Genomic DNA, 23,896 nt, shown 5'->3' with positions numbered 1-23,896 from the left:
ATAAGCATACGCTGGGGGTATGAATTCAGGATTTGGGGCACATGAACAAAGGTGGTTTGGACACCAGTGACTTAGACCTGTCTGGCTGCTGTGCTGGACAGGAGAAGGGGGAGCAAAGAGACAGGAGAGGTCACAGTGGCCTGGAAGAGGGTGGTAACGGCTGATGTGCATCAGGCCGAATTTGGGATACCCTCTGGAGGTCGGGTCGGCAGGACTTACTGATGGACTGATACAGGCGTGAGGGAAAGGAAGGATTCCAGGCTGACTCCCTGGGTGATGCTCTTTCCCTTCCTCGGAAGGTTGGGGGGGGGGGGCGCAGGGAATCAACCGGTGGAATTTGGGTGCATAACACACGTTGGAAGTCCCTTAGGGAGGGGCACCTGGGTGGTTCAGTCAGGTTGAGCGTCAGAACTCTTGATTTCAGCTCATGGTTCACGAGATCAAGCCCCACGTCGAGCTCTGGGCTAACGGCACAGAGTCTGCTTTGGATTTTCTCCCTCTCTCTCTGCACCTCCCCTGCTCATGATCTCTCTCTCGCTCTCTCAAAATAAATAAACAAACTTAAAAAGAAAAGTCACTTAGGGAGAGAATGTAAATGGTGAAAAGAAAAAGGCTAAGCAGAGACTGGGATCTGTCCCCCCATTCAGAGCCTGGCCAGGAAGAGAGGCGGCCGTGACGCTGGGGGAGGGTCGCAGGTGGTCGGGGGCCGGAGGGTGGTCAGCAGGCATTACCGACTCTCAGAGTCTTAGAGAGGTGGCCAGTGGCTGAAGACGTCCCCCTCCTCTGATCACGTGTATTTTCTCGCGCACCAGGAGGGGTGCGGAGATCAGGGTGGAAAGACGGTATGAATAGTACCCGTATGGGGAAGAGGGCGATGAGGCTGGGCCGGTCTATGCTCCTTACACTTTGCGTAAACTGACTTCCCTGGTCTTCCTCTCCTTTTGAGTTCTCTGAGTCACCATAAAAGAAGCCCTGGCGCGCTCCCATAAAACGTGGCAGTCTTGGTGCAGGGAACTTCTGGAGGGAGGAGGATGCCACGGGACTTCATGGAGAGCGAGCGGCAGAGGCTGGGAAGCAGGGCTTCTGATTGGCTGGGGCCGATTGGCTGGGGCCGATTGGCTGGGGCCGATTGGCTGGGGCCGAGGTGCGCCGGGGAGGGTGTGGACAGGCCGGTGGCGAGCTGCTTCTCCACAGACACCGCGAGGGCTGGAAAGAACGACCTTGCTAAATCCAAGCCCACGTCTGCGCAGAGGGCTCTGCGGGCGACGGGGGCCCCCCGCCACCATCGGAGGGCGAATGTGCCCCTGTGAGTGCCATCCCTGCGATGACATCACAGCGTGGCAGACGCTACTTTTCGCCGGGGCACTCTAGGCTAATGTAATCATACGATTACATAATTAACCCAGCTGTCTCATTAAGAAAATCAACTGGAATTCAGGGCATAATTAGTCATACAGCAATTAGCATGCTGATGAGCAACTGATGAAAAGCTGTCTAGATATGAAGTGTGCCAGGACCACCCCGGCTATGGCTAAGGGGGGAAGAGGCGCCACACCTCCCCACGCCAGGGAACCCAGGATCCCCAAGTCCCGGCTCACGAGTTCCTGCACGGGGACGGGGACGAGGGACCGGGAAAGGAACGGGCAGGGACAGCCCAGGAGAGGAGGGCAGCGTGCAGAAGTGGCGGCCGGCACTCCGACGCCCATCTTGTCACGTTCGCCTTTCTTTAAAACGTAGACGATTCCTCAGCTCGCAGACCTACGATGGTGAGGCTCGTCAGGCCCCACGTTTGTTTGAGGCTGGCCAGGGAGGGCAGAGAATCTCCACCCTGTCTGGTTTACAGTCACCTGTGCTGGGCAGAGCGGAACTGTCCCTCGTCCTCTGGTCCCCAGGCTGCTTCGGGACCAGCTCTGGCCCTGCACCCAGAGGGGAGACAGGAGGGCATCTGAAACCCACAGGCTTCATATCTTGGCTGCAGCCCTAGTTCGTCCTCTGGCCTGTTAGGGTGCTGGTGGCTGATTCTTGCGTGTGAATGAAAATGTCTTATGAAGGTAAACTGAAAATGTGCAAAGGGGATCCTGAGGTTACAGAGTTCTCTCTGGAGGGGCCTGGGCACCGGCTGGGCTGCCAACACCAGGAGACCTAGAATACACGGACTGGAGCAGCCTCACAGGATCAGGCTGGAGCGGCCACATCTGTAAGCTCTTAAAAAATGCCGCCAAGTGGCACGTCCTTTTAAAGCTTGATATGAGAAGCCAGGGGTGTTTCTAACTAAATCCTAAGATCTCACCTCTTTTTTTCCAGCGGTCTTGCAATTGGGAGCCTCGAGTCGGGGGGACAGGCAGGGAAAGGAGAACGGAAGTAACAGTATTTTTCAATGTTAACTGACGGTGTGGTGTCCTCACTTGGAACCAGCGTGATGGGCCCAGATGACCAGATTAGTACTGTCTTCTCATGCAGAAGCATTACAAAGCAGTTCTTAAAAACGATGACGTACTCCTTTATTTCTAGATCCTCAAACGCTGGGCAGGCGGGGATATTTACACCAGCGCAGGTATTCCCCGAGGGCAAATGAAAACCTCCCGGAAGAGCCCCTTGGAGGCATTTCGATGGGTTCCGAACACACAGTGGCCTCTCTCCGGCTAGCTCTCTTCCAAGACTTCTGCAAACTACTGCCTCAACTTACACCTGCAGGCCAGTTATTCCGCGGAAACCAAGTGAGAGCGGGCAGTCATGAAACATGGAGTTCTAGCGGCGTGTCATGAGTCAATGAATATTTTATATCACTGGTAATGTGCTTCCTAAGATTTAAATCTTAAAATAAACCCTTCCAGGCACTGCCTTTGTGTTTGAAGGGTTTGTGTCTGGAGGACCTAGACCACATCTTAGCAAGGAGTGAAAGATGATTCCCTGTCGGGCTGGCCACAGATGAAGGCAAGAAGGCGATGCGAGCTTTTGCCGGGAGGCTCTCCCGATGCACCGGCACCCAAAGCCTTGAGAGGCACAGGCGGGAGCTCCTCCCGCTCTGTCTTTTTCTCCTTTCCCAACTTAGAAAACAAACCAAAAAAATGTCCGAGGTGCTTCTGAGACAGAAGAGTCACAGTTGTGCTTCCCACCAATTGAGAAGTGTCTCACAGATACTCAACTGACAAGGGCTTAAGTTCTTATCTGTGATCCACTAATAAGGGCTATTCACAAACTAAGATTGTGATTATTTTCCTGATTTATGCTTCCCCCCCAGACTCCCCCCCCCCCCACCCCGTTGTCGGGATAAATACATGCTCATTGTTAAAAAAAAAAAAAAATCTGGAGAGTATCAAGAAGCAAAAGCAAGTCGCTCAGGCGAGGTAAATTTCTGGCAGATTACGCGTATCATCATCATTTTTCTCAGAGTACAGTAACATGCCAGCTATCTCAGAGCCTTGAGGTGGTCATTCCAGAATATTTCCAGCCGTCTGAGAGGATCCCCCTTTAAGAGAAACTTATTTCGCCATTCACTACAGTTAGGGATGGACGCTGCCAGTTTCACTATGGGAGTGTTTTCTCAAAGGCCGTGTGGTCCCCCCGCTGCTCGAAAAGGAGCCACCCAGGAAGGGCCAAGCCTCGACTACCTTTGTATGTCGGGTGCATGCGCCGGGCAGGCACACAGCAGACGGCCAGGAGGTGCTGGCCGAGGGAACGTGTTTTGGGACTTCTCACACAGCACACCTTGAACCTCTCTGCGCACACTCGGGGTCACTGTTGTTGACGGATATTCACTGAACTTGGCCCTCACCCACAGATCCCCATGCAGAAGGACACAAGGCTCCGGAGGGAGCCGGCCGCAGAGGGACTCCCCATCTGGGGGGGCCTTGCCCAGGTGTCCTTACCAAGTCACGTTGTTGGCAGATGGCTACCATGAAGCTCTTCTCCGTATGGCTAATCATCAGCAAGTAATAAATATAAATATGAATCTCAATCAGAGGTGTATTAAAATAAAAAGATCTTAGCTCTGTCCAAGTGTAAGCTACCCCTATCTGCTCACCATAAACATGAGGATATAAAAATCCGTCTGTGACAAAATTGACAGATGAAGCCATCTAGACTGACGCAGTAAAATCCTAACTTATTTATGAATCAAAATGTAAATCTGCTCTCCTACTGCCATGACATTGACGATAAAGCCAAAGGCCACTTTCAATTAGGACAACGATCAGAGACGATAAGAGAACCAGGAAGAGAGATTAATCCTCCGAACTTGTCTGTTGGTCCTCCTTTTAAGTAATACACCAGAGGGAACCACGAAAACCAGTCCTGAAGGAAATCGCACCGCGCTCACCGTGTCCAGGCGAGGACTGCCCTGGTGGCCTTCCTCAACCATCCACCGTTACCTCCTACATGCAGGTGAAATCTGTCCATTTCCTCTAATCTCACTCCTGCCGCCTGAAACCAAAGGACCTCATCTCTCGCACCCCAGATCCCCTCGGGACACCTCTGTAATCTGCTGTCCTACCCGTAGAGTCGGGATGACTTTTTTGTTACACGCATCTGATCGTGGCATTTCCATGCTCACGAGCCATGCTTGGTTTCTCGGTCAGACAAAGTCCAGAATCCTTCACATAACCTACCAGGCCCCCACCTGCCTTTGCAGCTGGGTGACCATACTGGTGTGTGACCTTTACTCGGGCGTTAACCATTAGCGCCCCCTTGACCAGTGAACCCAGCGCCCCCTAAACCAGTGTCTCGGTTTAGATGACATTACTGCCCTCTCCTCGTGCTCGCCAAGCTGGGACCCTGCCCAGTCCTTCCCAATCTACACTTCATGCCCAACGGGCTCTGTCTCCAAAGTTGTCACACCCACGCTACAATGACTCTGTGTGTGATTACTTTTAATGCCCACATTCCCAGCACCCTCTGAAGCCCATGAGAACGGGAAGCCATGTGGCTGATTTGCTCCCGGCTCTACCCCTGGGACTCAGCACGGTTCCTGCGATACAGGGAGGGGCCAGCTTTTGAGGTGCTGACCCACTGACTAAGCAGTGGGAGGTGGGGCGGGGGAGGTCACAGCAGTGCGGAAAGAGAGTGCTCTGGCTGAAGTAAGCAGGGTATTTCCGACAAAAAGCAGCTTAAGATACTCTTCGAATTGACCAGAGAATGCAGAACAGTCTGGTGGCAAATGAGGAAGAAAGCAAAGATGGGGGTCCTAACTATTTTAACCGTTCGGCGGAATCCGCAGGACAATTACATATTTAAAAGTTTATTCCGTGTCTTTAGCACGAATGAACTTTGGGGAAGAGAAATAACATGATCTGGGATTCGGGATGTCGAAGATGAACAAGAAGGAAGACCAGGGCTCCGACGTTACTTCTCCCCCAGAGCTGAGCGACACCACTGCGCGAGAGGGGGGCGGGAGGGGGAGGGGGTGGGCACAGGGATTTCCAGCAGGGCGGCTGGGAAACCAAACACGAGTTCTGGACGTCAGTCCCTAAGAGGCGCATGTGCCGATCTGCTGAACCCGGAATGCTAAGGGTCTTATAAATGTCTACGCAGGCAGGTGAATCTGTATGGAATGATACGAAAGCAAAAGGAGGCTCAGACAGGTATCACATGGCTACGGCTCAACGCATGATACGCTCTGCTCTCTTGCAATCCGGGTTGTTAGAACGTGCCGGAGTGCTCTCCCTCAGTGAGAGTGCCGCTCTAGGGAGCACGGTTCAGCGTGAACAATTAAGAGACCACAAAGCCTCAGAAAACGTTCTGAAGAAACAATTTGACCCTTTCATTTATTCCCTCAACCAATATTTGGGGAGCTTCTGCTACGTGGCAGGCACTGGGGTAGACACTAGGAAAATGAGGAGGGATAGAAGGAAAACCAGCAGAGCACCAAGTAGCTATAACAGGGGCCAACCCACAGGGCGCGGGGAGTGGGTGTGTGCGTGGGAGAGAGAGGCACATCTAAGCCGGACCTGGGACGTCAGGCAATGGTGCCTCAAGTGAATCTGGAGGAGTAAGCGATCGGCCTGGCCTGCCTGCAGGGTGAAGACCAACCCCTCCTTGCAAGCTCAGAGACTCGCTTTGAGGCAGTGTAGACGCGAGGAGGGTGGCCTGAAGTACGAAGTGGAGAGCAAAAGCTGGGGTGGAGAGACGTGGACGGAATCCAGAACATTCTGGAGACAGCATGGCCAGGGCTCGGTGACCCCGTGCTCCGGCGTGAGCAGCTGGGTGGAAGGAGGTACTGCTCGCTGAGAGAGGAAACGCAAGGAGGAGCCGGTTTGCTCCGGACACAGTGGGTGGTTTCGGGGTACCCGTATCATCCCAGTGGGGATGCGCAGGGGCTACCGGATATTCAGGCTGAACCTCAGGAGTCAGGACTGAGACGAGGTTGAGCTTCAGGAGCCACCGGTGTGACCCCTGGTGGCTCTCGGATGACGGGCCCCTCGGGCCATGTAACATACTGCACCTGTGATACACCAGGCTCCGCTCCAGGTGCTGGGCATAGAGCGACAACGCAAAGCTAAACTCACGGGGCCTTCCTTCCAATAGAGCCAACAGGTGAGAAACAAGGAAAAGACACAAACAAGTAAGATTTCGGGCAGGGGGTCCGTGCGGGGCAGGGGGTGGTTCTGTCAGGCTTCCAGGCCAGCCTCCTTGGCCGGTGGGACCTTGGCTCCCCCTCTTCCTAGAGCCACCTGGTCGGCTCCTCCTGGGCTCCTGGAACTGGGCCACGTGACGCAGGGCCGAAATCCCCATCCCGCTATTCTCAGGAGCGTCCTTCACTTTTCTGACAGTGTAAGTTGCTGTTTCTTGCGACTACAACTCAACACGCCCCGCCAATGTTTCTGGGTTCAGCTGGATCGAAGCCTGAAGCGCACAGACGGTTAAGACACCCTGACTCCCCGCAACTGCGTGACTGTCAGTAAATGCAATGCTATTGACCAGGCCCTTCCTGTAAGCCTCAGCCGCAGGATTACTTCATCTGAGCAGTAAGCAGACTTCAACACACAGGTAGAATGCTCCAAGCTCCATTCCTGCTTTTCAAGGCACTTGTTAGAGCCATCAGGCCATGGCATTTGTAAAGAAAGAAATACCTGGGAGGGGGGCAAAACAGGTGGACGAATTTCGATGGACTTTTACTCTAACAGAAAACATCAAACGTCGTTTGCTCCTACCATCTGAAATTGAAACTGCCAAGCTGGGATTCTCTGGCCAAAAACGATCATTATGAAGAGTATCATCAATATGGGAAAAAATGCTTCTGGGACGGTAGTAAGCAAGAAAAGCAAAATATAAATATATGCCCATGTTACAATCAAAATTCTGTAAAAATTATCTATGTCTCTGAATGAGTCCTGCTCAGGCAAAGAGGAATTTTGGTAAAAAAAAAAATAAATAAATAAAATAAAATAAAATAAAATAAAATAAAATAAAATAAAATAAAATAAAATAAAATAAAATAAAATAAAATAAAATATCTCTTCTTGGTTTATGGGAAATAAAGACAAAATAATTTCAGAAAGAGAAGTCCAATAGACTGCCCAGTTGAGAAACTTCACTAAGGGAAAACTCAGGTACAAATGGACGTGTAAGAAAGAGAGTGTACATTATTTAGAAAACAGTAGTGAAAGGCTCTCTGGGTCTCTGGCGAAGACAAAACAAGCCTGTCCCCTTTCAACTAAGTCACCAACACAAAACTTGCAAAAGAAAATGCAAAGAGGCCCAACACGCGGCCGATTCCGGAGATGTAGTGCGCGTAAGGCATCGAATGATCCAGTTACTGTGAAGGAGCCTCTTCGTGAGCCCCAGCCAGAGTCTTCAGGGAACCCCTAGGGGGATACAAACGCTTGCAGAAAATCAACAGGCTAGAATTTGGAACCTAGGGCTGGATGTGCTCCAAGACTGTGAGAAGTTCAAAGAAAACCATTCTCATCACTAGGCTGTTCCCCACCTTATTCCATTTTCCAGATGAGGAAGCTGAGGTCCAGAGAAGAAAAAGAATGTGGCCAAGACCTCACAATAGGCCCTGGCAGGAGAATCTCTATCTCCCTCCTCTTTGTCCAAAGCGTCCAGAACTTTTTCCGCCACCTTTAGCTTGGTGTGGCCTCCATTAACCCCCACTCCCGGAGGGCACAGCAGAGCCAATGGTGAACCTGAACTGGAGTCCAAGTACAGACAGCAAGGAGACGTGCTTCTGCTCTGTCTTGTTAAAAGTGGCTCCAGTAATGCCAGCAATGTTCAAAGGATTCCTAGGAGCAAGTGAGCAACTCCAGTAGCTGGGGAGGGGAGGGTGGTGATAACTGGGCTTTCTTGGTCAAAAGAGGAGGACATTCAAACTGCTTTCCTAATTTTCTGATCTGAGCCTTCCCAGGACTGAGCTGGGACTCACGTGATCACGGCCATCACTACCCCATGGATTCCTGGTGAGGGCAACACCCAGGAAGAGAGGACCAATGGGACCCATGGCTCAAGGTGCCCTAAAATCTGCCTCACTTTTCTAAAATAAGGAATGAAAAGCCATCGCTTCTCTGAATGCCCAGCAAGCATCATTAAAAATTCAACTCCTTAGTTTCTTTAAAGGAAAGAACCCACATATGTGGTCAACAGGCCACCCCTTGCCCTTGGCTATAACCCTTCAGTGAAAGACTTGCCCAGAGGCTGCGGATTCCCTGGATGACCTGGGAGGGAGGAAGCATTCCAGGTGCCCCATTAGGGCCACTCCTGAAAGCGGAATCGGCCAGCCCAGAACCGTGAACGTTCACAATGTCTACGTAGCGCACACATGGGTTCTATTTCTTCTCTGGGAATGTGTAGCCTTTTATACCAAAGAGAAAGGTAGCCCCACGGATTTGAGTCTCTGCATTTACAAAGGCATCAAAGGGAAGCTATCTGATTAACTTCAGCAAATATGCAGCTGATGTCCGTACCCAACCGAAGTCTGGGTTTTGGAGACTCCATAGTCCCAGAATTCCCTGTTGCCTGGGGGAGATGCCATTGCTAGTATAATTCCCTTAGAGAAGCTGAGAAGAGTGAGCCCAAGACCCACCACCTCGCCAACACACAGCGCCCACTGGTGGGCCGGGTGAGCGTAGGGGCTTACCTGGAACGTCAATCAATCTTTTGTAGACATTCAAGAAGGCTGCCTCAGCTTCTTTGCTTCTTTTACTCAGTGCATCAATCTGAAAGGCGATGGAAGAAGGAAAAGAAAAACAAAGAGCTTAAAATGTGTCAAGAGGTAATTTAGAAATCATCACACATCTAGTGAGTTCCCACGGCAAACAGAAGTCTGATTTGTTCACGAAAATGCCGGACAGCTGGGCCTTCCTCTCGGGGAAGATGGCTGCAAACACACGAAAGGGAGACCATCCACGTGGCCCGGTTGGCGAGGGGGACGAGGCAGGAGCGGTGCTGTGCAATTATGTGGCCATTTGTGACACTCGGTCCCACTGCCCAGCTGAGTGGGGGCTCCCCACAGAGGAAGACGGTCCCTTTCCTTCCTCTGCCAGTGGTTACTGGGAGCCGACCGTAGGCGGACACCATGTGGGAGGCGAGGGCAGAGCGATAGCTCCCAGCCACAGGAGCTGTGGTCCGGTAGGGGAAACAGGTGACTGAGTCCCCGCCGGGAAAGCGCTGGGTAAGCAGAGGCATAGGGACACTGAGAAAGGGCCATCAAGCAGGAAAGCGAGTGACCATCCAAGAGCAGTTCACCAGATGGGAAGGAGAGAGACTGTGTGAAAAGGGAGGGACCTATTCAAACACCTGGAGCAAAACTCTTAAAATCTGGGGGTTCATACATCCTCCTTAGGAATTTAATGAGGGGTGCCTCACAATTCTTAGACATACTTCTGCCTAATTTTATGAGGGCGGCTCAGTCAGTTGAGCACCTGACTCTTGATTTCGGCTCAGGTCACGATCTCATGGCTTGTGGGATCGAGCCCCGCGTTGGGCTCTGTGCTGAGTGTGGAATCTGCCTGGGATTCTCTCTCTCTGCCCCTCCACCTAACGCCCACCCCCCCCCACCCCGTCCCACATGAGCACTCTCTCTCTCTCTCTCAAAGTAAATAAATAAACTTTAAAAAGTAAGAGAATTTTATGAAAGCCAAGGACCCTCCTCCTAGAAACACACGCACACGTGGTTATGTGCTCTCCTTAGAGCACTCGCATGTCCTCTTGTGTTCTGGCCCTGGAATCCAGATCAACAACCCACGGATGGGGCTGTCACAACACACCAGGGAACACGGGGGTCTGCTGGGGTGGGAATGTGGATACGTGGGTAACAGGAGTGGGCAGGTGAGCAGGTCAGATCGCCAAAGGCCAGCAGTGCATGTAGGAGTGACCATTCCGGGGTCTGTGCCCTCACCCAGTGAGCGATGGCAACCATAGGGATTGGGGAAAAGGGGCTAATCGGGGAGAATGGGGTCAAACCGAGTTGATACGAGGAGGCACAGAGGAGGCAGGCAAGTCAAGGACGGCACCCAGGTTTCTAGCTTAGGCACCAGGCCAGTTTCTGTGACAGTGGCCAGCATCAGTTTGTCTCGTGACTTAACCCGGATGAGCCAGCAGAAAGTCTGTTCATCAAAGAAAGGGAACGCATGAAACTCCTAAATGTGCCGGACACACATCCAGAGAGCCTCTGATTGCTGGATGAACTCACTACGTTGTTTTGCTCACAGAACACACTTGTTGAGACATCAGACCACTTTTTACACCTGAAGCATGCAGGATACTACATGCACGGGGTTCATATTGGCTCAGGAAAAGGACACTAAATTACATGCTCCTTCTGTCCCCTCGCAGAATTATACCGTCTCCAGTGTTATTAAAGAGGCAAAAGGATGTGGCTTAGTTACAGGGTCTCTCGTGGGAGCCAACCAACAATTTGTTCGGGGCCGAGAGAGGCCGCCTGAGGTAGGACTGGAAGATGCTGGGGAGTAGGGCCCAAGGGCTGGCGGGGGACAGGTCTCCGGAAGCCCAATGCAGAGCAGGCACACCAGCAGTTCCAGCTTCCAGCACGTTGTGCCCCCAAATTCCCGTTTGAAGTCAGCTGTTTGGAACCCAGACACACGTCCCCCCGTAAAACAAGAGTGGGATTTAGGTGCTGGGGAAGTGTTTGGAGAAACCCGAAGGACTACTTAAAAGAGACAAGATAGTTCTCTCTTTATTTGTAAAATAAAACATTTCTCCCCCCTCCCGAGTGTTAGCAATTCGTGCTCCTTGAGTAATTAGAAAAATACGGAAAGAGAGAGAGAGAGAGAGAGAGGGAGAGAAATAAACATCCGAATTCTGCCACTCTCTAGTAGAAGTCATCCCCTGGTCTCTAGTTCCCTTCAAAAAAATTTTTTTTTTCTAATTGAAAACAACATACAGTTGAATGAAATGTAGTCACAGAGGCAAATTATAGAGACCAGAAAGTAGACGAGTGGTTGTCTGGGGCCAGGGAGGATGGGGGGTTTGGAGAATGATGGCTTAGGGGTGCCGGGTTTCTTTTTGGGGTGATGAAATGCTCTACAGTTAATTGTGGAAATGGTTGCACATTGACTATATTGACTATATTCAAAGTCAATGGGCTGTGGACTTTAAATGAGTTATATGGTACGTGAATTATATCTCAATAAAGCTGTTAAAATATGTGTATTTGAGATTAAATCATACGTAAAATTTTATACTGTGCTTTCGTAACCTAAAAACCTTTTTCAATATCTATTGCAAGATTTGGAAAATGTGTTAACAGTACCGATTTCCTCTGTATCCGACTACTCCACACATAGATGGTTTGAGGAAAAGTGGAGTTACCTCTTCAGATGTCTGCAACACTCCCTGTGCTCTGGATCTTTCTGTTCCCTCTGGGGAGCAACGTGCTCACGGGGAGCAGAGTTTCTGCCCAGAAAACAGGGCAGATGTCCTGCCTGTTCTTTGTACCTCTCGACACCAACAGAGGCTTCTCCACGCAACTCAAGACGCACCTAGCGAGGGTCCCTCGCTTTCCAGGTATTCTGACCAAGGGTACAAAGGGTAGCTGCCCCTGTGGTAGGCAAAGGACAGGATGTGGAAGGATCCTGAAATGTGGTCCTGTCTCTCCTATCTGGGTTGTTGATGGGGAGGGAGGTGGGAATGGGGTTGGTAATTTACACAGCAAACTTGGGGACTGTTATGGGTTGAACTGTGTCCCCTCAAAGATGTTGAAGTCCTGATTCCCAATACTTGTCAATGTGACCTTATTTGGAAATAAGGCCTTTGCAGGTGATCAAGGTAAGAGGAGGTTATTGGGGGGAAGCCTAATTCAATATGACCCTGTCCTTATAGAACGGGGAGCTTAGGACACAGAGACAAACATCCAGGGAGGACCCCATGTGGACACAAAGGCAGAGACCGGGGTGGTAAACACTGAAGTCTGACAGGAAACCACGAGAAGCCAGGAGAGAGGCTGGGGACAGATCCTCCCTCGTAGCCTCAGAAGGAACCCATACTGCCCACATCTTGATCTTGGCCTTCTAGTCCCCAGAAGCGTGAGTTGTTTAAGCTGGTCAGTGTGGTACCTGCTCACGGCAGCTCCAGCAGATTAACACAGGGACCGTGATTCTGAGCTCTCTTCCTGTGTGTTCCCTTTCCACAAATGCAAGAAAATTCAAAGCCCCCCCCCCCCCCCCACCTGGGAGAACAAGGTCAGGGCAATAAGCTTAATTAATTCATTAAGCAGCTGGACTGACTACAAGGCGATGAGCACTCCGTACGTGGTTGAGTTTCTACTTGATGAGGGACCCTACCCAGCCCCCCCGTACGATCTCCGAACCTGGAAGAATGTGTTGGTTCTGGGAATGATGCTACTCTCTATTCTCATTCACTCTCTTGACGCCCATATGGTCAGCACCCTCATCCACGACCAGCGCTGGAGTCTGCGTTTCGGTCGATCCTCTGTCCCAGCTCCGTGGTGGGATTCCCCTCACTGCGGCCAGGCACTTCCTAGTGCTTCTGCGTACTAGCCTACCCCTTGCTCGCATCCCCGCTGCTGGAGACCTATCCACGCTTGGAGAGACGGCGGCTGCCGGGTTCCCGTGGCTGGCAGGGCTCTGAGTTGAGGGCGAAGGGGGGGCCCGGGGCTGGGCTGGGGGTGATGGCGCCCACCTGCCAGGACGGAGCGGGCAGATGAGCTCACGGGGGTAAGGAGGCTCAGTGCCTGGCCCGGGGAAGGGCTGGCTTTGTCACGTTCCAGAGCTTTCCTGGGGTATGCATGCAGTTACGGCCCGGGACGCAGGGCCATCTCCCTTTAGCGTTCTGTGAGTGAGGGGGAGAGGGACAGTGTCGTCCTCGTCCCCAAACTGCTCCCCTCTCCACGCCTGTCTGCTGCAGGTGCTCGGGTGTGTGCACTGCCTGCCTTTCTGACCTTGAGCCAGGCCCTCAGCAGGCAGCCCCGAGGAGGTGTGAGGTAAGGTCTTCCAGCAGATAACTGGAAGGAGGATCCAGGTTAGACACTCTGACTACGTAGTGTGCAGAGATAGCCTGAGGTAGAGTCTGCCTGCCATCCCCGCCCCCTCAAAGCCATTGTGAGCGAGGTCAAGGTCAGGGGTGGCGGAACTGGGCCAGGTCTGGCGCAGCTCTGGTTGCACTCAAGCCCTGGCCCTGGGGAAAACCTGTTCGGCTCCAGGGATCAGCCTCACCTCCTGCCACGCCCGGTTACTCCCTGTTCCCTGAATACTCGAGCAATTTCCCTGCAGCCTGGAAGGCGCCTCCTTGGAATGTTCCTCTGATCCTCGAGGCTCCACTGACCCATCTCCCCGCTGCCTGTGGGACACACCCATCACCACATGGGATTGTCTGGAAGTTCCAGGACTGCGGATGAGGCTCCCTCTGGGGATCCTGGGTTCTTTGAAAGCCCGCACTATGCTTTTTGCCTCAACTGCCTTTCCTCCTGACTGGCGCACGGCAGGTGTCTGATATCTTCTTATTGTACGAGTGGCCACGTGCCTCAAGTGAGCACCAGCTTCACCTGCCGAAGTGAGCAGGCAGTTAGGGGATCCCGTTTTAAATCTACATGAAAATGCTTAGTAACGTAAAGAGTTCTTTGGAAAGTATGGTTCATGTGCTGATGTGACGACAGCCACTTGGCTGGGGCCCCGCGCTCGAAGCCTCTCTCCCCACGGCAGCCGCCCGACAGCGCCCTCCTGCGGTGGGCCGTGCATCCTCAGCGGCAGGAAGCGTGGGGGGCGCTGCTCAGCAGGTCCCCGGACCCACCGGTTACCCCCTCAGCAACGCCATGCTCACCGTGCGGACTTTGGCTTTTCTGTGATAAGAATTAAAGCTAAAGATACAAGTGTATTGGAAGGGAGCTTATTCTGAATCTGAAACAACCCATCCTTGCCTACAGTCGTATGCACACTCAGGCCAGGTTGGGAGGGTTTTGGAGATCACCTGTGTGACCCCTGAAACCGGGAGGGGGTGAGCAGGTGCCCGGGCACAGGGGCGCCAGCAGAACCGCACTGTGGGGTTTTGGGGGTCGTGCGGGTTCTCGACTCGTTGCTGCCGTGACCGTCACCCTCCCTGTGTGACGGAGAGCAGGCAGCGGCACTGGCAGTGTGCTTGTGGCGGGCGCTTTCCTGCCCCCCTGACGTCAGGTTTGACCACGTGAGCTGCTCTGGCCGACGCAATACAAGTGACAGGGCCAGCTGCCACGCCCAAGTTTAAGATTAAAAAAGCAATCTAGTGGTGGTTCAGCCACAGCACGGCACTCTTTTCTTCTGTCGTGAGGCCAGTGTGACCTGACAGGAGCCACTTTTTCCACTGGGGTCTCCTAATGAGGACCACACACGGTCCGCGGGCCGGCAGTCGGCCCACGGCCCGTATTATATGGACCAGAAGCAATCTGTTGCCGTAGGCCACTGAGACTTGGGGTTGTTATTGCAGCACGATCTAGTCAAGCTGTCTGTTATCAGTCCCGGGGTGGTCACACTGCTAAGATAGCACAAAGTAAAAACAAGGACCAAATCCCCAATATCGTGAGGGCCAAAGGATATTTTATATTATTTTTACCGCGGGCAGGGCGGGGGAGGGTCGTATCAAAGTAGAAAGGGCACAGGACTTGAAACCACTAGACTGGATTGACGACAGGGCTCCGTTCGTGCATTTGGGAATGTTAAGCCAGCCACGTACCCTCTGCCTCTCTGCATTTTGTTTTCTATGCCTACGAGAAGGGAACGGCCGGAATGCCTGTCTTACAGGAGCCCTGGAGAATCAAATGAGACAGAAGATCTAACGGCGTGGAGCTCTTGGTGAGCTGGTTCTCAGGGCTGGGGATAATCACTGACCCGTGATGTACCTAGAAGGGGAATGAAACATCATGCAAATATCATCTAAATTACGTGTCCACTTTCAGAGGGTCAGTCGGAAGAGAATTTACACACTCAAGGCATCCGTTCTTGTACAAACCGCCACACCACTTTTAAAAGAATCAACCTGTTCCGACTGGCCCCTGTGTGACACGCACAGGGTGCGCTCTCACTCTCAGGGGCATGCTGATGTCTTCAGGTGACGCTCCCTGCGGAAATCCCTCACTCGCCCGTGACTTGGAACACTGACGGGTCTGAGGCGTTGGGGGCTGTTACTTGAATTTGCGATAGGATTCTCCTGTTTGCTGCTGGGGAAGGGAATTGGGGGGGGGGGGGGGGACGAGCACAGGCCTGAACTTTAACCGGAAGATGCTTTGCTTAGAGGTGGAAAAAGGACAGAACGGTGTAATATTTACAGATGTATAAATCCCCCTTGACGACCAGCCTTAACCATCAATCAAGTAACAAGTTCTGTTCGTTTGGCCTCAGAAATCGATCTCAGAACTATCTCCTTCCTGCCTTTGATGCTTCAGACTTAATTGACACCCTCCCCCGCCCCCCCCGCCCCGCCCCCACGACTTCCAGTTTGGACGCTGCAGACCCATGCCCGGCGGATCTCCGGAACTGTGGCCTGCCACGGAGTACGGTGTGTCCTTCTCAGGGCCTCTGGGTCCCTGTCCCAGAACCCAGAAAAAACATAGAGCCACTCTGCCCTGGTGGCTTCTCCTCACTCCCAGACTACAATCCACACTCCTCAGGCTGAGGCCCCAAAGCCCTTCCCAGGGCGGCCCGTGCTTCACCCTGCTGACTTCACCTCCCACGAAGTCCCAGCACTGACCAGGCTTCTCCACACCAAGCCCCGGTCCCCTCGACACGCCACGCCCCTCCAGGCCTCTAGGTCTCTGTACACTAGGTCCTCTGCCTGGAATGCTCTTCACCTGTGGGGGAGTCCAGCTCTCTTTCTCGAGCCAGTCTCGGTGACGCCTCCTTTGCGGTGTCTTCCTGATTTCCCGGGCGCCATTGGTCACTCGGTCCCTGTGCCACCTGGGCTCTTTGCAAATCCCTCTCTGCACACTTCCCACACCATGTGATGATGACTCACGTCCACGAGCTTCCTCCCCACCACCCTGTGGTCTATCCCAGGCCAGGGGCAGAAGATCTAACGGCGTGGAGCAGGGGCACAGGCGCCTTCCTCTCTTTACCCCAGCGCCCGGGTCCCAACGGACGCGGGAGGCTGCCTGGGGAGCATCTGTGAATGGATGCGGGTAGGTTCCAGGCAGAAACGGCTGACGGGCTAAGGGACTCCTCGTAATGCACTGCTGCATCCTGCGGCATTGGTAACTGTAGCATCAGACTGGAGGAGGCGGCTTCCTATAATTAAGAGCTTCAGGGGGGCTTTTACCGTGCCCCATTTAGTCTAGTCTAAAAAGCGGGAAGCCATGAGAGCCAAGTTCGGGCCTAGTTTAGGGAAGCGCTAACTTCCTTGTCGGAACAAGACAGCCCTGGGGAAGTGGCAGCAGCGGAGGAAAGTGGTGGGGCGGGCGGGTGGGGGGGGTGCGGGGGGCGGGTGGGATAAATAACCAGGTGATGAAATCACCAGGTGATGTCGTCTCTAAAATGGGAGAAAATAAGACCTCTTCGTAGGTTTTAGGTAAATAGTAACAAGGAATGTGCCCGTAACTGGGCCGAGCACTTGGGAGGCGCAGGATACCCTCACTGTTATGACAGCGCGCACCCGGCTTGTACACTGGTGGCCTCGGTCTGGGTGCCACACCTGTCGCACGCCGCGCTCAGAGACAAGGAAGCCATTCCTCGGTGCGGTGAGCAGGTTGCTGCGGGCGCCTGGCCCTGCCCCGCTGGGCTGCCACCCCCCATAGGCCACACGCGGGTACCCCGTCACGCCAGGCGTGAGGCCCAGGTACGGACAACGGTGTGGGCTTTTTACAAGGGCCTAGGGATCACCAAAAACATACGAGACGAGACGGAAGGACTGGTCCTCATGCTCCCCCAGTGTTGTGTTTCCTGAAATGCAAAGGCTCATGTTTCCAGGGTGCCGCCCGGGGCCCTGCCAGGCACAGGTGGTAGGTAGGGTGGTGGCACGCAGGGCTGAGGGCCTGGATATGGTGTGGGAAGAAGAAGGGTGAGTCCCGGCTCCAGCACTGACACAGGTGTGCTACCTCAGCCACCGAATTAACCTCTGTGCCTCAGTTTCCTTGTCTGCAAAGTGGGGAGAATCAGCCTTGGTTGCTGTGAATGGTGATGCGGTTGCCAGATCGGTAACGCCGCTTCTCAGATGCGGAAACCGACCACGTCTGGAGCCAGGCCCCTAAAGGATGCCACTAAGCATATGATGACACCCAGCACAGCACCCTGGGGCTTGCACGGGGCCCGGGGCCGTGCAGTCAGTGGAAAGAAACGTGCGCTTCGAAGGAACAGAGACGCCGGTGTGAGGTCGGCCCTAGCGCATGCTTGCCGGATGGTCTGGAGGGGGGTTACTTAAACTACGCCTTGGTCTCTTCATCTGTCTAGTGAATAACCTGCTCCTTGCTGGGCTGTGAGAATCAACTATGAGAATCTCCCATATCAAGCAGCCGGCAGAATCTGGAGTGTACAGAATCTGAGAAAACATTGGTAACTTTCTAGAAAAAATCCAAATGCAGCATTCTCTTGCCACCACGCCACAGGCCGTCTTCCTCTGTTTCAAGTCTTGGGGGACGGAGACGCTTAAACAACACCTACGATGCCGTGGCGGCAATGGCACGCCCACAAACACCCCCTAGCCTGCACCCTGGGAATTCCCAAGCTAATGAGTTAGGAATAAACACGGACCATTCACAGAATCTTCAGATCGATGTGCTCTGCTGGACTATAGGCCGACAAGGACCAGCAAGAGCTTCAGGGACGAGAACAGTTCTGTCTCGCTATCCGTCTTTCAAGAGCAAAGCACGATTGATTGGAGGAGTCACGTGGAATAACCGGAAGTCAACGGAGAATGACCAAGATCCTGTCCAAAAGAGATGCGGGCGTGGCCCCAGCTTTGGAGTTCTCATTTGAAATGAACACGGCCACGTAAAAGGAAGGTATACGTTTTCTAAAGCAAGATCACAGCGGCAGAGAGCATATTTGCTGTGAGCCACGTGGGAGACACGAGAGGACCCCGGGGAGGAGGGAGACCCTCTTCTGGCGCCCAGGCTGCCTTTGGAGCAACGTGGAAGGAGGAGAGACTGGGAACGCGCCCACGTGGGAGCCCAGCTGCCCACCTGCCCCCGCCAGCCCAGCAGCCATCACCAGCTTTCTTTGTCAAGGTCACATTCCTTCATGACCTCCAACTAGCAGACAGACACCAGTGAGGAAGCATCACATCCGGGAAACTCCGCGTGGCAGGGAATTAATTATAGGAAACGCCTTCTCCAGTCTGTTACTGCAAAGTTACCAAGTGGACAAGATTCGCTGGAAATCCCCACACGGCTGGAAGCGGGATGGACAAATCCCACAGGACGCTTTCAGTTAGGAAGCAATCCAGTGTAGACGTGGGTAACACCACGCAGTTGCTTCCTATACGACCGATGGAATATTCCGTAACCACCCGCCTCCCGCCTGGACCAAGTCTCTAAGAGAAGGCAACCGGAGAGGCCCGGAGAAGATCGTGTCACGAAGGACAGGCGGGGAAATAAAGGTGTGGGGCCACGGGGGAGGGATCTGTGGCAGAGAACAGCAGGACAATTACGGTAGAGACGATGAAGGCAGCAACCGGCGGTCAGTCCTCTCTTTCCTTTACCGTTTGCCACGCACGTCTGACCTCCCGGCTGTCAGCACGCTCTGAAGGGCTGCTGTGGGCAAGGACGATGAGCTGTCTTCTCTCCCCCGACTGCAAAACCAGGCCCAACAGGTAGAGGCTACGAGGCAGGGTCACAGCTTCCCAGCAGCAGGGCGCCCCTGAGGTGGACCGTCTGGCTGCCCGAATTCCTTCCTGGTTTGTTCAGCCCTTCACTTGGGCAACAGGGTCATTTAAGCGGCGGCTGACGTGTGCCTGGCGTTGCGCTAGCCTATCTTCTGGGGCCTCAGCCGACCCCCGCCCAAACCTCACAGATAAATCACAGCGGGGCCGTGGAGGAGGCCGAATGCCTACCCGAGGTTTTCTTTTCTTTTCCTACGTGACGCATTTCAAACACGGTTTTTATGAACAGGATATATATGTACATAGTAAAAAAAAAAAAAAAAACCTTAAAGATATAAAAATACATATAGTGTTCAGCAAGGTTCCACAATACAAGATCAATACACAAAAATCGATGGTCTTTCTATCCACTAGCCATAAACCATCTGAAAGTGAGATTTTAAAATGTCCACGGACTGGGAGACTTAATATTGTTAAGATGGCAAAAGTCCCAAATTCGATCTACAGATTCGGCGCAATGCCTGTCAAAACCCCAGCCAGCTTTGTGGCAGAAACTGGCAAGATGATCCTTAAGATTCGTATTGAAATGCAAGGGGTCCGGGGGCGCCTGAGTGGCTCAGTCGGTTAAGCGTGCGACTTCGGCTCAGGTCCTGATCTTGCAGTACATGAGTTCGAGACCCACGTCCGGCTCTGTGCTGACAGCTCAGAGCCTGGAGCCTGCTTTGGATTCTGTCTACCTCTCTGCCCCTCCCCCCACTCATGCTGCTTCTCTCTCTCTCTCTCTCTCTCTCTCTCTCAAAAGTGAATACACATTAAAAAAAAAAAAAGAACGTGTGGTATTGGCATAAGGGCAGACATGCCATTAGATCAGTGGGACAGAATTGAGAGTCTGGAAATAACCTTTCACATTGTAGTTAACTGAGTTTTGACAAGGGTGAAAAGACAATTCAGTGGGGAAAGAATTTTTGACAGACAATGCAGAGACACACTGAAATCCACACGCCAAAGAAGGAAGCCGGACCCCTACTTCACACCGTATGTGGAAATTAACTCAAAATGTATCAGACACCAAAATATAAGAGCTAAAACTGTAAAACCCTTATAAGGAAACACCACTGTAAATCTTTGTGACTTTCAGTACAATACCAAAAGCATAAACAACAAAAGAAAAATAGGTAAATTGGATTTGATCACATTTAAAACTTGTGTGCTTCAAAGGACGCTATCAGGAAAACGAAAGAACCCACAGATTGGGATCCCAGAACATTTTTGCAAATCACGTATCTGACGAGGGATTAGTATAGAGAATAAATAAAGACCTCTTACAACTCAACAAAGAGACAAACAACTGAATTTAAAGATAGACAAAAGATCCGAATAGACATTTCTCCAAAGAAGATATGCAAATGGCCAATAAGCACGTGAAAAGATGCACAACGTCCGTAGTCATTAGGAAAAGGCAAATCAAAACCCCTAATTCAATGAGATACTGCTTCATATCCACTAGGCTATAGAGGGAAGTGTTAGAGAGGATGGAGAGAAACTGGAACCCTCATACACCGGCGATGGAAATGTAAAATGAGGCACTTTGGAAAACACCCTGGCAATTCCTCAAACAGCTGAACACAGAGTTACCATGTTATCCAGCAATTCCACTCCTGGGTACATATCCAAGAGAAAGGAAACCGTGAATCTGTGCAAAAAACTTGCGTATGAATGTTCACACCAGCATACTCACAACAGCCAAAAGGCGTCAGAAACCCAAATGGCCATCACATCAACCGACAATGGATTAAAAAAAACATGGCGTATCGATACGATGGATTATTATTCAGCCATTAAAAGGAATGAAGCACTGACACAGGATACGACACGGATAAATCTTGAAACTCTGATGCTAGGTGAAAGGAGTCAGTCACAAAAGACCACACAGTGTATGATTTCATTTAAGTGAAATGTTGAGAGGGGTCAACCCCTGCAGAGACAGAAAGGCAGTCAATTCGTGGTTGCCTGGGTGGGGGGAGGATGGGGAGTGTAAATGGGTACAGGGTTTCTTTTCTCGGGTGATGGAAATGTTCTGGAATCAGGCGGTGGTGATGGCGGCACAACTTGGAGAATATCCTAATCACCATTTAATTTCAAAAAGAAAATAAAAATAGAAATGACAGAAAGTGTAAGAATGCAGTGAAAAGTAGGTCTCCTTCCCATGCACATCCACCTTCACCCAGCTGCCTGGCTGACAGGCGGAGACCATCTTGTGCATCTTTCCAGAAATATTTTACGCATTTACAAGCATCTGTATACACACGTCGTCGTCCCTTTCAAAAAAAGGCAAACGGTAGGGTATTACAGATCCTGTTCTGTACCTCGTGTTGTGAACACTCACCAAAGAGAAGAGTGAACTTCCTCGTGGTGGGAGGGCCGGGGCTTAGTGGGGAAGGGGAGCCTGCACAGAGACAGGGTGTGCTGCCTTCCAGAAAAGTCGGGGTGCTGCTGTGCCCGTAGCCAGGGCAGCTGGGAGGCAGGGCCTGGGGGCTAAGCCAGGGCCCCCGGTTTTAGGCTGTAAGGTTGGGGACGGCAATCAGGAGGTGACCCGAGGTGATCACTCTGGATGGGAAGGCAACTCTGAGGGAAAGAGAAGAAGGAAGCTGTGTGTTGAGAAGGAGGCAGCCGAAGAGGGGGAGGAGGGCGGCGCCCGGGTGGCTCAGCTGGTTCAGTGAGTTCGAACCACCCGAGTCGGGCTTTGCTCTGACAGCACGGAGCCTGCTTGGGATTCCATCTCCCTCTCTCTCTCTTCCCCTTCCCTGCTCAGTCTCATCTGTCTCATAGATAGATAGACAGACAGACAGACAGATGCACAGATAGGCAGCCAAAATGAACGAATGAACGAACAAGTGCAGTGGGGGAGGCCGAATTCCCAGGGTCTCTTGGCAGAAGTGGGTCTCTCAGAGATCTGTGGCCAGGGTGACTGGCGGCTGGCTGAGGACATGCCCTCTCCTTCCACTCCCTCCTGTCTCCAAGGGCTGTGCTCAGAGTCCGCAGGCTTCAGGGGAACGTCTTCTCCAGGTTACTCTCCCTTCCCACTAGGGGGCTCAGCTAGCGTGAGCTTCTGGGTGGGCCCGACTCGACTCTTACCCCCTTCTCCTGCCACTCTGGGTCCTCACGATGGCAGCGGATGAGGCCGAGGAACAGCCAGGAGGGGAGCTGGGCGGTCACTGGGCTACTTGGCCGGGTTGCCTTTTCCTGGCTGGCAACTTGGAAGGCTCTGGAAGTTGTAGTTACATGAAACAACGGTCCATGCCCCCTTCCGTGGCGGTGAGTGGAATGAGTATCTGCCTGAGTCCAAACACCTGGGTTCCAACCTGTAACCCCGTTCAGGCCACTCGCGACCCCGACGATTGTCGCGACGCTTGTCTGTGCAGGTGGCTAACAAGCGTGTGGCTGATAGTCACTGCAGGGGTGGGCTCCCGCCATCCGGGAATACTTGCTAGAGATGGTATTTAGTGACAAGCAGGTGGCACATGGCTGGCCACAATGAGGCTCCAGGGAGCCACAGATCCCAGGACAGGTGGGACCAAGAGACGGTGACAGGGGAGGCGTCAAGGGCACGGAGCTGGGGGCGAGGGGTGGGGCACAGACCTCACTCCCGGGAACCCACTCTGCTCAAGTTCACGGCCATCCTCCCATCCTGTCGCTCTGGTTGGCGATAACGTCGCTAAGCACAAGGTCGTGGGTAATGCTGTGTGAGATCGCGGAAATGGGAACTTACAGACGTAAAATGTTGTGCAAATGATTACCAGCGAAGGGAGCAGTGGCATGACTGTAATAGACCGAGGGAGAGGTGGCACGTGGGCAAACTCGTCTGAGCTCTCAGCCAGTATCAGCATCTCTCAGCCCCTCCGGGGGCCCCGCACACACCTTCACAGTCCTCCTTTGGACCATCTGGTCCTTGGTGTCAGTTTCATTTAAGAAATTACTGCATTAAATTGATGGAACATTAGTAAAACCTAATTAACATCCAGATTGAGTTTTTCCAAGGAAGAGAGCTCTGCAGAAAATAAAATACCCTAATAATTTAAATTCCACAGTATTCAAATAAATACAATATGACTATTACAAGTTGGATAACTTTAGTCCAGAAAAAATAAATTAGACAAATACTACTTCTAATCATCATTTGAAGCTATTTCCCCCAATCCTTCATGTTTATCACATGAGGAAAGAGAGGCAGTGAGAGGGCCACTGACATGGTGAAAGTCAAGGTCATGGTAAGTCAGGCCTCAAACCCAGGCCTTGTAACTCTGGGCCCTTATCTTCATATCACAGCTGCCTCTTGGTATCACATGGTTCCCCACAAAGTTCTGGAAGTGTAAGCAGACAGAATGGGGTCTCTTTTATGGACAGAGAATACTTCTGATTTATACACTGGGGGTGTTAACTCTCCATCTCTCCATCCACTTACTCATCCATCCATCTACCCACCCATCCGTCCATCCACTTGCTCATCTATACATCCAACTCACACATCCACCCATGTATCTACCCACCCATCTATCCATCCACCCGCCCACCCATCCATCCATCCACTTGCTCATCCATCCATCCATCCATCCATCCATCCAGTTGCTCATCTATCCATCCACACATCCATCTACTTGCTCATCCATCCATCCACCCATCCATCCACTTGTTCGCCCATCCATCA

The 23,896-nt window shown here is 52.4% G+C and overlaps 1 protein-coding gene across 4 annotated transcripts in view; it reads right to left on the bottom strand.

Moving 5' to 3' along the window:
• Positions 1-23,896, bottom strand: part of CUX1 (cut like homeobox 1) — a 371,970-nt gene that overhangs the window by 162,663 nt on the left and 185,411 nt on the right. For 3 of the 4 annotated variants that reach the window (XM_040456057.1, XM_040456056.1, XM_040456058.1), the window contains exon 4: positions 9,074-9,152. In XM_040456057.1, coding sequence (XP_040311991.1) covers positions 9,074-9,152 — 79 coding nt within the window. Of the gene's footprint in view, positions 1-5,945; positions 6,448-9,073; positions 9,153-23,896 lie in introns of those variants that run through there. The other variant, XM_040456055.1, reaches the window with a different exon arrangement.

This window comes from Herpailurus yagouaroundi, unplaced genomic scaffold (genome assembly GCF_014898765.1).
Source record: "Herpailurus yagouaroundi ecotype Mexico unplaced genomic scaffold, PumYag 216, whole genome shotgun sequence".
In the NCBI taxonomy this organism is placed as follows: Eukaryota; Metazoa; Chordata; class Mammalia; order Carnivora; family Felidae; genus Herpailurus; species Herpailurus yagouaroundi.
This window is presented reverse-complemented; position numbering and strand designations above follow the sequence as displayed.